The 15,326-nt window shown below is 40.5% G+C and overlaps 1 protein-coding gene across 1 annotated transcript; it reads left to right on the top strand.

Moving 5' to 3' along the window:
• Positions 1-411: 411 nt before the first annotated feature.
• LOC104169506 (maternal embryonic leucine zipper kinase-like) lies at positions 412-13,144 on the top strand (the record flags this gene model as incomplete). The annotated part of the gene is made up of 10 exons (XM_009710435.1): positions 412-438; positions 1,281-1,397; positions 1,941-2,084; positions 4,453-4,521; positions 5,529-5,621; positions 6,788-6,886; positions 9,876-9,944; positions 10,479-10,577; positions 11,560-11,646; positions 13,016-13,144. Coding segments are annotated over exons 1-10 (933 nt in total), but the record flags the coding sequence as incomplete, so codon positions are not given.
• Positions 13,145-15,326: the final 2,182 nt, after the last annotated feature.

The following is a 15,326-nucleotide window of genomic DNA, read 5'->3' as shown; positions in this document are numbered from 1 at the left end:
GAGCTCCGAGCCGCCTCTTCCCGGGGCTGCGCCTGGGAGGAGGAGGCCGCTGCGGAGTCCTCTCGGGTCTCAGTCGTTGCCCTGTGGAGGAAACTGCGGTGAGGGCGTTGTTGCCGTCTGTGCAAAGGGGCGGGGGGGCTCCGGCCGCCGAAACGCGGTGGCGGCTTGTGCCCCCGGCCTGCCTCGGGCTTGCTCGCCTAGTGGAGTTACCGCCGGGTGTGCAGCACTCGGGAACGAAAGCAGGTCGCCTCCCGGCCCCTCCCTGGAGCTGCGGCGGAGGTGCCACCTGTTTCTGAAAGCACGAACGCTGGCTGCGCTTTCTCCGTGCAGGTGCTGAGAGTAATCGCAAGACCCCTCCTCCTCCCAGAATGGCTGGAGGACTGAGTCACTACGAGGAAATTCTCAAGTACTATGAATTACATGAAACGATTGGAACAGGTAGGCTTAATCTGCGAATGTACGCAGATGTGTATGGTCTGCCTAACCGCTTTAGTATTTACGAGTGCAGATTAACTGTTACTGCAGAGTCTATAGGCCATGTTTCAAGTGCGTATTTTGGGGGTCAGAACTTTGAAAATGTAATTGGAAGTTGATAACCGTGATCACTTCTTCATCTAATGAAGATGCTGTACACTGTGCGTGCTACATACTCCAATGTGACTGTGAGATTAGAGGCAAGAAAGCATGTAATCATGCTGAGCTTTAAACATCTCTTTTTTGAATTCTAGGGGCGTTTGCAAAGGTAAAACTTGCGCGACACCTCCTCACTGGTGAAAAAGTTGCAATAAAAATCATGGACAAACTTGCTCTAGGGGTAAGCCGAAAGATACTTAAAAGTTGCTAGCATCTTCTACTGTTCTTTTGGAGTTCTCAAGAATGCAGGGGTGCGACATGTCGAAATGCTGCCTGCTTGTCCTGTTAGCTGTTGACAGATGCTATAAACTTGAAATAATTTTAACAGAAGACCACAAATCTTGTGCCTTTTGTGGAGGGGACAACATTCTCTGGCTGTAGAATTGAGAAAATTAAAGATTACTACAGTAATTCAAACAGGATGCTAGCAGTTTTACCTCTGCCCCTCTGGGTTTTGCTTATCAATGTGCCAGAGCTGTAGGGGAGTAATGGCAGAGCCGTTGCTGGATTGAATTTGAGCAGATGAATTGCACGCTGTCATATACATGCTGTGAGATTTTGTGTTACACAGTAGTCTGATGCTTACTGTGATGTGCAGGCTGTCAAAGTAGTTGGCAATTTCATAGCTCGCTGTTGTGATCTCTTAGGATGACTTGCCTCGTGTAAAAACAGAAATTGATGCCATGAAGAACTTAAGTCACCAGCACATTTGCAAGTTGTACCATGTCATAGAGACATCCAAGAAAATATTCATGGTCTTAGAGGTAAGAAATGGTGTTGCTGCCATAGTGAAGGTTCCTGGTTTTAGCTGTAGTGGTAGATGACCACAGAGCTCAAATGAAACAATTCTTAAAAAGCTACCTCAATGATAAGTGTGTTCAAGATGCTTTAGTTTAAAAACGAAGCTAGTAATATGTTCTATCTTCTTGTAAAAGCTGCTCTTAGCTGTTTACAATAAGTGAAATGACTTTAATTCCTGCCTTGCGCCTCAGTTATTTTAAAGTAGCATTAGTAGGGTATGTGGGACCCTGGAACTCCTGTGTCCTTGTTACCTCCTGGACAATTTGTATCACCTGTGATGTTAGTGTGATGTATCCATTGCAACATGTCAGGGAAGAGTCAGACTTCTCAGCTTGTTTGGTCTGTTATGATGCTGACCTCGGGCACACTTGGGGGCACTTAGTTGCTCCTGTGATAAAGCAGAGGGAGTGGAATAGTGTCCTCTAGTTGCTGTCCAGTGCTCTCATTGTTCTTTAGATTGCATTACTGTCTTCTAAATGTATTCTCTTTTTCCTGTCTTTATGCAGTACTGTCCTGGAGGAGAGCTGTTTGATTACATCGTTTCTAAGGACCGCCTTTCAGAAGAGGAAGCTCGTGTATTTTTCCGGCAGATTGTTTCAGCAGTTGCTTATGTTCACAGTCAGGGATATGCCCACAGGGATCTCAAACCAGTAAGCCTGAATAGTAGTCGAAGAATAGCAGTTGGATTTGCATAAATAATAATGAACACCCACTTTTATTTCTCCATTAGGAGCCAGATTAAATTATGTCTTCTCCATTCTCTTGTGCTTAGAGCTTTTTATCTAACATCTTCTGAAACAGCATTATTTCTCCTTGCTGCTACATTCCTCACCTGAGCTTGCTGTGGCTGTATCTGAGGAAGAAGCTTCCTCTGAAAGAGAAGCAGAACAGCAAGCTCCAGCTGGGAATGGAGCAGAGACATGGATTTGACTTTGAATGTTGCTTAGGCATTTTTGTTGTTCCCTTTATTCCAGCTTCTACCCGGAGAGAGTTTTTACGGTGCTACTCTGTTGTGCAAACCGTTCTGTTTTCACACCCAAAGGAAAAAACGACACTGATAGTTTAAACAAGCAATGGGTAGACCGAGGGTGTAGGGGGAGATGCACTCTACTGGACCCATCCTGTGGCTTTGCTGTCATTGCAGAGTTTAAGCATAGGTTTAGGGAATGGAACACTTGAGTCTATTTCTTCTTAAAGGCTTAGAAATTTCTGGTTTTAGAGATGCTGACATCACTGAGAAAAGCAAATTCTTAACGCGCAAGCATTTTCCTAGACAGCTCGTGAAATCTTTGTCTCTGAAGAACTTCTCCCCAAACGAAGCATTGTATGTACATTTTGAAAGGAGCTGGCTTGTAGCTGGAGAGCTGACAGATTCATAGGATCCTGTGATAACTTGAGTAGGACGTGGCTTTTAGGGGCTTCTGTTTGAACCTCCTGCTCAAAGCGGTGTCACACCAAGCTTCTTGGGGCTTTATCCAGTCACATCTTCGGCCTCTCTTGAGGACGAGGCAGTGCGATCTCTCTGGGCAACCTGTTCAGCTCTTCGCTGTCCTTATGAGGAGAAAAGCTTTTCCTTATTTCCAGTTGTCACCATTTAAGGCTGGGCTGGCTCTTAAAATGGGCAGCAGACGCTCTCTGTTAACCCCCTCCCTCCCCCCAGGAGGGGAAAGGACGGAGAAAAGGGAGAGAGACTTAAGGGCTGGAAATTAAAACTACTTTAATAATACAACAATAATGGAAAACAGTATAATGTATTAATGCTGATACTACTAATAATGGAAATAAGAGGAAAAGTATACAAAACCGATACTGAGTGTCCCGAGGATGGTCAGGGGACTGCAGGCCGCAAGGGCTCGCACCGCTGCTGTGGCAGGGTGGGCACCCAGATGTCCCAGACCGGACCCTGCAGCAGACAGGAACCGGATTCAGGAATGCACGGATCAGGGTGGGAGGCAGGAGAGCGAGCAGGATCCCACAGGGATGCCAGCCTGAAGGAAGAGTAACGGACCCTCGTGATCCCTTAGCTTTATACTGAGGATGATGTGGATGAGATGGAATACCTCGTTAGTCAGTTTTTGGTCACCTATCCTGGCTGTACTCTTCTGCAGATGCGACCATTTTATGACTTTTTACTCGCTTAACAAGAGAGGTCCAGCAGTGGCCTTGGTTCTCATAGGGATACGTATAAACATGGACCATTCTGCATACCAATCCTACTGATACTTCAGTAGCAACTATAAACATCGAGCATTATCAAGTCTGAAACACAGACAGTGTCTGAAAAACATGTAGCTGCACTTTCAGAAAGTGCAGTTACTTAGAAGAAACTTAACTGCAAGAAAATCTTCTGAAAGGAGAAAAAGTCCTGTTTTAGCTAAACCAGGACACCAGTCTGAACATCCCTTGATGCCTGTTGTCTGTCATTATCCGACCGTGCACTGCTGTGAAGAGACTAGCTCTGCCTTCATGCCCTCCTTGTAGGTATTAAAAGGCTGCCATGAGGTCTTCACTGAAGCCTTCTCATTTATAGCCTGAACGAACATCTTTCCCTCAGCCTCTCCTCATTAGGCAAGCGCTCCAGCCCCACGAGCTGACTCGTGGCTGTCACGGAGCTTACTTCAGTTTGATGTCTTTCCTGTGCTGGGGCAATGGGGCAGAAGGTAGATGCACTAGCCGCGCTGAACAGGACTAGAGTAACTTCCACCCATCTACTAGCTGTGCTCCTTTTAATACAGTACATGATATTGCCAGCTGCCTTTTCAGCCAGAGCAGACTACTGCCTCACGTTCAGCTTGGTGTGTGTCACCCCCAGACCTCCAGGCCCTTCTTAGCCAATAGGAAATAGTGTTCCCCATCTGGAATATGGACTATATTTGTTAGCAACTGATCAAAATCTCCAGAGGAGAGCGTTAGGTAAATTCTAACTGCTAACGACAAGAGGAAATAAGATGAAAGGAAATGTGTTCTTTTGGATACTTAGGTTATAGAAGCAATCATTACCACTTTCTCTTTTACCAGGAAAATCTGCTGATTGATGAGGAACATAATTTGAAGCTGATAGACTTTGGACTTTGTGCAAAGCCAAAGGTAAGAGTCAGTAATTACTTGGTAGGGCCTTAACTCTGTGAGACAGCTGTTAACTGCATGTTATGACCAGACTGTTAGATAATTTTCAACTCTTACGCATCTTTTAGCGTAATCTAAGGCAGAGATCATCTTGTATATATAGCACCTGCTATCATATATAAAGGCTTGTAATATAAAGCCTATGTTAATACACATTTTTCTTGAGTAAGTTTCAGTGGTGTATGTCTTTTTTTATAAGATTTGTTTGTATGTAGAGATTGTGGATCAAATCAAATAGTTTATTCCAGTTACTTTACAAATCCTCTGGTTCCATATGCTTATACTGAGTTGTTTCCTGAGTTTAAAGTTGGTTTCTAAGCTCTGTCTATCTGTCAGCTTACCATGCGAGGTGGTTGCTGTTAGGAAACAATTTAATGGGAAGAAGGTCTTACTGATATAAAGACAGTTACTTATCCTCAGATCTTGACTCTTTTACTTGACTCAAGTTAGCACATCATGCAGGCCATCAAGACTGTTAGACCATCGTCTTGGTGCTACAGTGTCATCTTATTCTGATCTGCTTAGATCAAAGCCTAGACAAAGTAATAACATGGTTTTAATAAGGAAGTATTTTTAGTGTTTTTCATGAAACTATTGCATTAAGTATTGGTATAAATAACTGGCTAGGCTCATGCCCGGTAGCTCTGGGATCACTTCTTCCCAAGTTCCATCTCTCTTTTTGCAGTTGCAAAGGGAAGTATTCTTATCAGAGGAGGACGTACGGAAAAGACTGCTAGGTTAATAGATAAATGAGCAGCTTGGGATCTGAACATTTCTAGGATACTCGTGGTCTTAGACAATTTTTGCTGAGTGAAGCCATATATTGCACCAAAGCAAAATATATGGTGAATGTAGATGCACAGCGGAGGAAAATGAAGCCTCTGAGACCAGCAATATGCCATTGCTAGGAGACTTAAGCTGTGTGAAAGCCAATACTTCTGTGTGATCAGTTTTCTGTGTTATTCTAGGGTGGCCTTGATTACCATCTGAACACATGCTGTGGAAGCCCAGCTTATGCAGCACCAGAGCTGATTCAGGGAAAAGCATATATTGGCTCAGAGGTACGTAGCACAGTTTTGGGTTAGGGTTTCCCCCCCCCCCCCCCCCCATATATTTAAAGATGGTGAGTTTCAGCTATGCTCACTTGGTTTCTCTCTTGAATATCGCTGGATAACATTGCCAAGGTAGTTCTCGGAAGCTGTTTTACTAGCCTCAACAGTCACAGTCGGGGGTAGCACGTAGCACTCTTGGCCATGGATCATGTAGCTATCTAGTTTGTCTCTGACTAGTCCTTCACTATCTCCATTTGTTGCTCCGTATTTTAGTGCCTTATGAAACGGTAACTTAAACTCCTTCCTTCCACTGCACATTCTTTCAAGCAGCAACTTATTCTGTTAATTATCCAACTCTTGTTGCAAATTTTTGTGCAGTCTCTGTGTCTCGTATGCTTTACCAGGCTTGTGTTTAGCTTAAAATTCGTGCATGAAAACTTCCTCTCTTGTGCTGTGCAGTGTAGTAAAATTTGAGAGAAGAAAAAATGTGGAGTTTATCCAGCTTTGATTCCATGTCTAGAACATCAGGACTTGCTACTTGCCTTCATCAATCCATCCAAAATACTGTGACTACAATCCACTCAGACTTGCTAAATTGCTGTGCTGTTGGATGGACTTGGTCTTTTTTCCTTTTACATATATTTGCGTCACAGTCCTTGGCCTGTAACTCCTGCTTTCTTTTTTTGTTTTGTTTTCCATGAAGTCCAGTGCTTTTCAGGCTTCCTTTTTCTTTATGGTTTAAGTGAGAATTATAGTATGAGGCGGCATGAGGCATGTGGACCATGTCGTGCCTATGTAAAGAAGCCGTAGGGCTCTAAAGTTGATTGTAACTGTGCTGACAGCTGTTGTAATCAGTAATACATTACTGTATGAAATCCCTTGTGATGAGTTTGATTTCATTTTTGCCAGTGAAATCCTTGTAGATTGAAGGTAATGCAGCAATTTGGTGACCTAAGGAGAGAATATTGGTTTTACTAGTGCTCTAGCTTGAGTGGATTGAAAATTGAATTTAGGTTGTGTGCTTTCACTTGGAATATAAGAGTTCTGTCCAGAATTAAAAAGCCTACTTTTCAGGAGTTGTCTCCCTTTGGCAAAGCTCGCATACAATATTACCTGCCTCTAAGCCATTTTAGATAGATCAGATTCGTGAACTTCCACTCACTTTTATTTTTTAGGCAGATATTTGGAGCATGGGAGTACTGCTGTATGCTCTGCTGTGTGGCTTTCTCCCCTTTGATGATGACAATGTCATGGCTGTCTACAGGAAGATAATGGTAGGTATTGACTGTGCTAGAATACACTCGGAACAGACATTGCTAAGCATTATGAGAGGCCTTTGCTCTTCTGATGGCAGAACCTGTTGAGCTATGCCTAGGGCAAAAAGGCATATCTGCTGAATTTTGTTACACTTTGCTGTTTTTCCTATCAATATTTTGTGGATTTGTCTCCATCTTTGATCAGCCTTTGCAGTACTGTAGCTTGGTCCTGTAATATGATAGGACACTGAGTTTCAGGAGAAGTATTTTGTTGCTGGTGGACTGTTTTTTTTATATCTGAGCCTTTACCTGGCTTCTCCCTGTATTGTATGAAATAGAATTGCAAATATGTCATTTGATTTACCAAAAATAGTGTTATTAAATATCAGCTATTCTTGTGTCTAGGAAAAGCAGGACTCTGCATCCACTGTTACGCTTTCCTCCCCCAAAATGAGGGGGAAATATAAGACACTGTAGTCAGCAGAAAAAGTTGTGTCAATAGTAAGTAATATAATTCAGTAATTGGTTCTGTTTTCCTATAAACTCCTGGAGCAACTAAACAGCTGCTGTTCCACACCATACACGCACCTCTACCAGCCACTTCTAAGCTGCCATAAAATTTATGTTGATAAAACTTCCAGTAGGTGAGTAGGGTGAGGAGCAGCTGTGTTGGGTAAGGGCTTTGGCTTCTTCTACCCCTCTCTCTCGTTCTCTCACACAGATTCTGTTATGTCTGAAAATACCCCAAAAAAGGCTTCGAGAGTGTTCAAGGACTACTTTGGTAGGAGACAACTGACAGCTGGTCTACACAGGGAGTGTTTTCGGGGTCCATAACAATCAGAGCTCTATAAAATGCAGGATTAGTTTTATCAAACAGCGTGGGTTTATGGTCTGGAATTGGAGTGGACTTGACTACCTTGACAGAAGATCTGTAGGAAGCTCAGTTTGAGGTGCTGGTGGAAAAAGGAAGCAATGGCTAACTGGTCCAAAGAGATTGTGTAAAGGTGCTGCTATTCGGATGAGTCAGCGTTAAAATGATATGACTTCCCTACTTGCGTAATCATAGAATATCTGGAAGAGACCCATAAGGATCATCGAGTCCAACTCCCTGCTCCTCGCAGGACTACCTAAAACTAAACTGTATGACTAAGAGGGTTGTCTAGATAATGTTAGCAAGCATTTGCAATTTTTCAGTAAATTTGCTGTGAAGGGGAATCAGCTAGGTCATGAACCAGACTTGAGCTACCTTCCTCTCTCTGCTTGTGGTGTGAACTGTGTTGTGTACCCATAAGGTTGGTATACATTGGGAACTTGTCCATTTATAAGAACACTTCTGTAGGATGACAGAAATTCCTTTATGCTGGTCATTACTCCAAGATGAGAACCTGGTAAATGATATAACTGCTTATGGTATTCATTCTCTTAAACTTGTCAATAGTTGAAATATGAACGGAGAGCTTAGTTGTGGAATGGAGATCTTAAGATCACCAAAGAAGATTTCGGCGTAGTTAAGAGTTGTCTAACGTGCACAGGAACTAGGAGCTGAGTTGTTTGGACTGACAGAATGTGGCCAGTGAAACTTGTTTAGGTGAACTGAGATGACTAAGTTTTAAAATGTAGTCTGGGTGCAGTCAAAAACCGATAGTGTCACAGGTGTTAAATGTAGGCTTGCGATTTCCACTCTGAGTTTGTTTAATTTTATGTGGTTGTGAACTGAAAATTACTTGAAATGAGGACACTTACAGACTATTGTGGAACTGAATTTCACTTTATAGATCCTGAAATTTATTGTAATCTCAGCTCAGAGCGGTTTTTCCAACTCAATGTAATAATCTGCTGCTTGAATCTATTTAGGATATTCAAGCATGCAAGGTTTCTTTCCCTGGAATGCTCCATGTCTCCTCATTTGGGAATAGTTGAATAAATGCCTTTACTTGTTGAATGCAAAATGCATCTGGTAGCTATTGCAAGCTATTTACCTTCCAGCATTGCCCTCAGTCAGGAAGATACTAATTTTGTTTTTCCTTGTCTCATGTCCTGTGGCAACGCAGATTACGTGTGATATTTGACTTGGCTTAGTTTCAGAGTAAAGCTGCATTGTGAAACAGCCTACAAACCATTTATAACTAACTCATTAGTAGTGTCTTTGAAGATGTAACTTAAATTCTTTAACCTGTGATGTCAAAGCAATACATACTTTGCTTAGAAATGTAAGTTGCATATAATGCCAACTGTTTTGTTATCGAGCCATTTCTTTGTAGAAAGAAAACTGCCATGACAAATTGATAGCTATGTTGTTTCACAATGGCTATTTGCTGATTTTTATTTATTTTTTCTCCATTTTCATTGAGAAGTAAATGATCATTGATGGTGAATTTAGTTTGGTTTTTAGCTACTGTTGTTGTACCTCAAATCCGAAAGCCATTTTCAATTTTCTTCTAATTCAGAATAAAAAAATAAAAAAAAAAACAGTAAATAATTTGATTGAAAGAAACTTACCTGTTAGATCTGTAAACTTTTTCCTGGCTGTAGTATGAGTAGAGATTGAAACTCTAGCATTAGGTGTAACCTATTAAAAAAAGAAATAGATAAAAGTTGAGGATGGTCTTAGTGTCTGAAAAATAGTGATTTCAATTAATGCTCACATTTCAAAATGCTAGTATCAGTCATTCAAGCTCCAACATGTTTGCACCTCTAAAACTCTAGTATCAAGTTGATATGATGAAACAATGTAATAGATAAGGAGCAGATTAACTGCAAAAGTGAACTGAGACTAAAATGTCACAAGCTGAGAGGGTGAACATTGCAGCTGATTAATTCAAACGGATACAGCTGGGTTTTAGTACTGCCATTAAATTTATTCAAGTCATTCTTAAATATAAGTTTGCACGTGCCTGCTGTTCTTCCTTTTTGACTGAATACAGAAGTCACTATCATCCAAGTTTCTTAGCAATTCCTTTTGAGCTAGCTATTCAAGGTTCATTCTAAATCCTCTTCTTTTCTGCAGAGAGGAAAATATGTTACTCCAAAGTGGCTCTCTCCTAGCAGTACGCTACTGCTTAACCAAATGCTGCAGGTAAAGATATTGTTTCTATTCAATAGATTTATAAAGTGCTATTGCATGGATCAAAACATTACGTTGATGAAATACTTTAAAAATATTGACTGTTTAAACAACAAGTTTAATTATTACAAATTTTTAAAGATAAGTTTAATATTGCCTTCTGCTGAAAATTTTTTGGGAAGAATTATTTGGTATAGAAGTAATTAAGCAAAGTTTAAATGGTTAAACAAAGTCTTCAAGCAGCCTGCATTTGGTTGTTCTTAATAGAGCTATGTAAATAAAAGCTGTTTTATAAATGAAGCTGAACATACTGAATATGTATTTGGGCTACATCTAAGCAATCTAGCCAATGCTAAATATTCCTGGAACATTTATTGTGAGTACTCTTCACAGCTCGCCTATTTGACTTTCCTTTCGGTGAAGCTATGAAAGAGTATCGGTTTCTGTTTGAGCTTCTAACCACCCTAAAATTCTGAGTAGAAGACAAATTGTTTCTTCAGTTCTTCTCAATGACTTTGGATCGGCTTGGTTTTTGTTGCTCACTAGGTGGACCCAAAGAAGCGGATTATGGTTAAACATCTGTTAAGTCACCCTTGGCTCATGCAAGGTTATTCTGATGCTGTTCAGTGGCAAAGTAAATACCCAGTAAGTACAATTGTCAGATGAATGCTAAAGTATTTAATGTAACCTTTAGTGGCATACTAACATCCTCACAGTATGGGGGTGTGAAGACATTTCTCCGAAGATGAACGATGAGATAGCCATGGGTCCTTTCTGATTCTTCTTGCTGTCGAAACGTTATTACTTTCTCTCAATTTCTCTTGAGGAGGAATTTCAAATGTGTTTTCATTGCATTCTGCAGCTGATGCTTACTTTGCAAAATAACTGAGTTCTCATGAAAATGTGAAATACTTCCACATATGAATGACTGGTTGATTCTCCAGGCTGCTTGGTCAATACTCTGTTTAAGGTGCAAAATGCAAATGTTCTGGAGAGCATGTTAGACATGATTATGGTGTATCTTGTATCTAGTCCTCACTGAAAATTGCTAGTTGCAATACACACTTGACCTCATTGCAGGTCTATTCGTTCTGTCTCTCTATCACTTGTTTTACTTGTGTGAGAGACTAAGGTAGTATGGAGAGGAGGAAAAAAAAAAATCTAGCTGTCAATAGCAAGTACTGAGAAGTTCCTGCATGTTTGCAGCCAGTGCTTCCCATTGGCCACTGGATGCCAGTGTTTCTCTAGATAAAGAACAGCTTTACTGTGCTATCAGCATCAAGTTTAACGGGCTTTAGAAAAGGTGTGCATGTCTGATAGCTTTGAATATTTATGGAGAGATGAAAGTGTAGTTTCCATTCTAGTAAAAATCTCATCTGCTGTCAGGCTTTCTTATTTGAATTCACAACCTCTCACCAAGGAGGGGTCAGACTGTGAGGTTATTGAAGTTGTATGACTTTTTCAGTCTGTTCTCTACAATATTTAGCTGCGATGCTAACTATTTAAAATAAAAGGTCTAAAATCATGGTTGATTATTGTCTCAGCCCACTGGGTTTCATGACAGTGTCAGTCAGATATGGATTGAGACAACTTGAAAGCCTCATGCTTTGTGTTTATGTTCTTGCAGCTAGGACATCTTGATGAAGACTGCGTAACAGAGCTTTCTGTGTTTCATAACCAGAGCAGAGAGAGTATATTGGAATTAATATCAGAGGTAAGAAGTATGTAACAGTAATTTACAGTAATTAAACACAGTAATACAATAAATAAACTTACTGTATTATCAGGCTAATGCTGACTTATTCTCAAGTATGAGATTTTTAATACTTTTGAGATTTAACGAGGCCCTGCAGAAGTCCAGAATCTAGCTGTAGCTTATAACTACAGTTCTGAAAGTTCAAATTTGCTTTTTTTCCTTGCCCTCCTTTAATTGTGCTCATGATGTTTCCTAAACTTTACTCTTATTTTCCACTATGGTAAAATCCTTCTGAATCTCTTAAAGTGAAAACAGACTTACAGAATTCTATAGTTGAACAACAGGTGCTACTTGATGGGTTAACTCTTTGCTTTTCGAACAGTTCAATAAATAAGGTTTAAAAAAAAAAACAGAGCAAGAGAAAAATATCACAGCATCACCCAGACAGACTGGAAAAAATACATTTTTTTGGAGTTACTATTCAGTTTTTTAAAAAAGTGAGTATGTTTATTCACTTTTGAATACAAATGACAAAAGTTGAACGGACTACTTCCAGAAGAATTGTACAAATGTTAGCAATGACGTTGCAGGCTGCAGAAGAGACATAAAGCATGGTGCGTACTCCAGCCTTAACCTGAATCTGAAAATTCTTCCTTGAAATTGAATTTTTTGCTTCTTTGTACATGGTAGCGGTGACACAGTTCTTCACTTTGGAAAAAACAGTTAGGTTTTCCATGTAACTGTAGTAGAAACAGACTTTTAAAATGTGTGTGATACTTAAGACGGATTTGTGGAGTTAATGCTACTTATTCTTCAGTTATAGGCAATAATCTGAATAATCTGTCTACACAGGTAAAAATCCTTCCAAATAGGTTTGTGGCATTTACATAGTCCTTTACTGGAGGACTTCTAATCCCTTATAACTAATTCAAACTAACTGTACTATGCTGCAAACCTGTCAAGCATTGTACCCGTGGTCCTCACACAAACAGAGCTGCTGAAAATCATGCAAAAAGTTGGTACTGCTCGTGGGGGAAGAATGGGGGCAGACTACCAAAAGAATTGAGACTCTGGTTGAAATATTGGCTAAACTGAATTGAGAGCTTTGCCGTTCACTTCAGTAGATAGATTCTGGCCCCAGCATTAGTTTTCACACTAGAGAGCGTACTACAAACTAACATGCCAAGAGCAATAACCATAGTCTGTTTCTTGACCTCAAACACATAACATGAATCAACTGAAGTCTGAAATTACACGTAGGTGATTAAATATTAGGGATGCTCATTTGTAGAAAAACCTGCAGAATTTCTCAGAAGGCCGAGCTTGCTTTGTACTTACAGTGTTTCCAAAAAGGAGTTTAAAATACTTTTTTTTTCCGCCCCCGCAGTGGAAGTATGACCAAATGTCAGCAACATATCTCTTGCTTCAATCTAAGAAGGCTCGTGGCAAGCGTATTCGCTTAAGGGTTCCATGTCGAACAAGGCATGCCAGTACAACACCATCAGCAGGCCTTGAGGTAAGCTTTCGAATTCAACAGGACAACATACGGATTAAAATGCTTCTTTGCATTAACAAAGCTCTGCCTGGAAAAACCGACTGATACCCTAAACATCAGTAAGAGAGCATGTGTGCGGTCAGCCAAAGTCTTGGTCATTAAACAGCTCAGTCTCCCCATTAATATGTTTTAGCAAGCTAGGCTGCTTCTATGAATTGACATTAGTGGAATAACTATCTAGGAGGACATGGTGTGTTATAAATACTAGACAGAAACTCTCCTTGGCTACTCGTGGAAATGGACTAAAATTGCCCATTCTCTGGCCTACGTGATCATTCCACATTTTCCTCTGTGACACCTAACTTCTTACTGCACTCTTTCACATCTTTGTCTAAATATTTTTGTACCTTGCTGGTTGTATTTAACATGGCTGAGTAAGGAAAATCTTCTGAAACATTTTGGCATGTCATTTGGGCAGCCTGCTTTGAGATGACATGGATACTACATGAGCTTATGATCAAAGCAGAGACCCATTCCTTCATCATCTGTTTCCTTTCAGAACACAATTCCAGAGAGGACTCTGTTTATTTTGAGTAAAGCAAACATGTTGCTGATGTTTTTCTGATGAACTGGATTCTCAAGCAGTTTTGTCTGTCTTACAGTAATTTCTGTTCCTGTAGTTTGGCAGCAAACTGCAAATAGGGCACTTCAGAACTTGTCTAAAGTTGCTAAATTGCTTGCAATATCATATATAATATGCAGCTATATGTGATGTCTCTGATACTTACCTGAGTTTGACAAACTCAAAAGCTTTCAGTAAAATTGCAGACTTGTTATTAGGCATTCTCCCTTGTTCTTCAGACATCTGTGTAAAGTTGTTAACTAGCTATCCAAATATGCTATTCTCCACATAGACACAAGCACTCAGAATACCTACTTTCTTATGCATCTGATTCAATTGCATGTAAATTATTTCAATTCACTTATACAACTGCTTTGAAACACAGATGAGAATTCTAAGATTAGCAGTGCTGCATAACAGATCATGAATCATAAGTGTTGCCGAATATGCATAATGTGATTTCCATGATCACGGTGGGTTAGTCTTCTATACTCAGATGATGGCAAGGTGGAGGTTCTCTAGGTTCAGTAGTGCTGATGCTATGAAGTTACTTCATCGCTAGTGGTGTCCTAGGTAAATTGATCTGCCTAATGCTACTGTTTAACATATGCATTAAGCCTTCACAGGTGTGAAAATCACGTCTACGCAACAATCCATTAGTCCTTCTACCGTGCTCAGGACACATTTAACTTACCTGCATGCAGATACTGTGAGTGAATATCAACTGAATTTGCTGAAATACCCAACTAGCAAAGCTCTCTAGCTAGAGGTGGTCTAATGTGAAGACAACCACATAAACAGAACCTTTAACTTAGCCAGTTTCTGAATTTGGTGCCACAAGCTTCTACATAATACTGCCTTATTTCAAGTAGTTTGACGTAGAAGGATATTCCAAAAAATTTACCGTGGCATGAGTTTCGTCTGGAACATGGTAGCCAAGGAATCCTATTCAGGTATTCATATTCTAATGGAACGTGATTTCAACTACAATATTGGGCTGTTAGCTTCTTGGCTGTAGCTAGCAGCTGTCTAGTACGGGCTTTTTAGTAAGTCATCATAGTAAGTCTAGTAGCATACAAGGAAGCTTTGTTTCTATTTCAGTAGTAATGAGGCAACTGATCATTGCAAGATCCTTGATCATAGGCCAAGGGAAACTTAACTTCCAGCAGAACATAGGTTTGTAAAATGGTATCCATTCTAGCTGAAGACTGATAAACTAAAAAAACTGTATGCAATTTCACTGAAGTGGTATGAAAGAAGTCCTTAGGAAGAGTTTCCTGAAAATAACAAAAGGCATTAAAAACTAAAGGTATTGTGATAGACATCTAATTGTATGTGGTGTGAGCCATGAAGGTTAGCAATCTCTGCTGCAGTTACAAATCCTGTGATTTAATAAATGACAATTTTTTTCAGGGCTAGCTAGTTAGATCATAGAACCATAGAATGATTTGGTTGGAAGAGGCCTTAAAGACCATGTAGTTCCAAACCCCCTGCCACGGGCAGGGACACCTTCTACCAGATCAGGTTGCCCAAAGCCCCATCCAGCCTGGCCTTGAACAATTCCAGGGATGGGGCAGTCAC

Source organism: Cariama cristata, unplaced genomic scaffold, assembly GCF_000690535.1.
Source record: "Cariama cristata isolate BGI_N322 unplaced genomic scaffold, ASM69053v1 scaffold27051, whole genome shotgun sequence".
In the NCBI taxonomy this organism is placed as follows: domain Eukaryota; kingdom Metazoa; phylum Chordata; class Aves; order Cariamiformes; family Cariamidae; genus Cariama; species Cariama cristata.
Note: the sequence above shows the minus strand (reverse complement) of the source record. Positions and strands in the feature narration are given on the sequence as shown.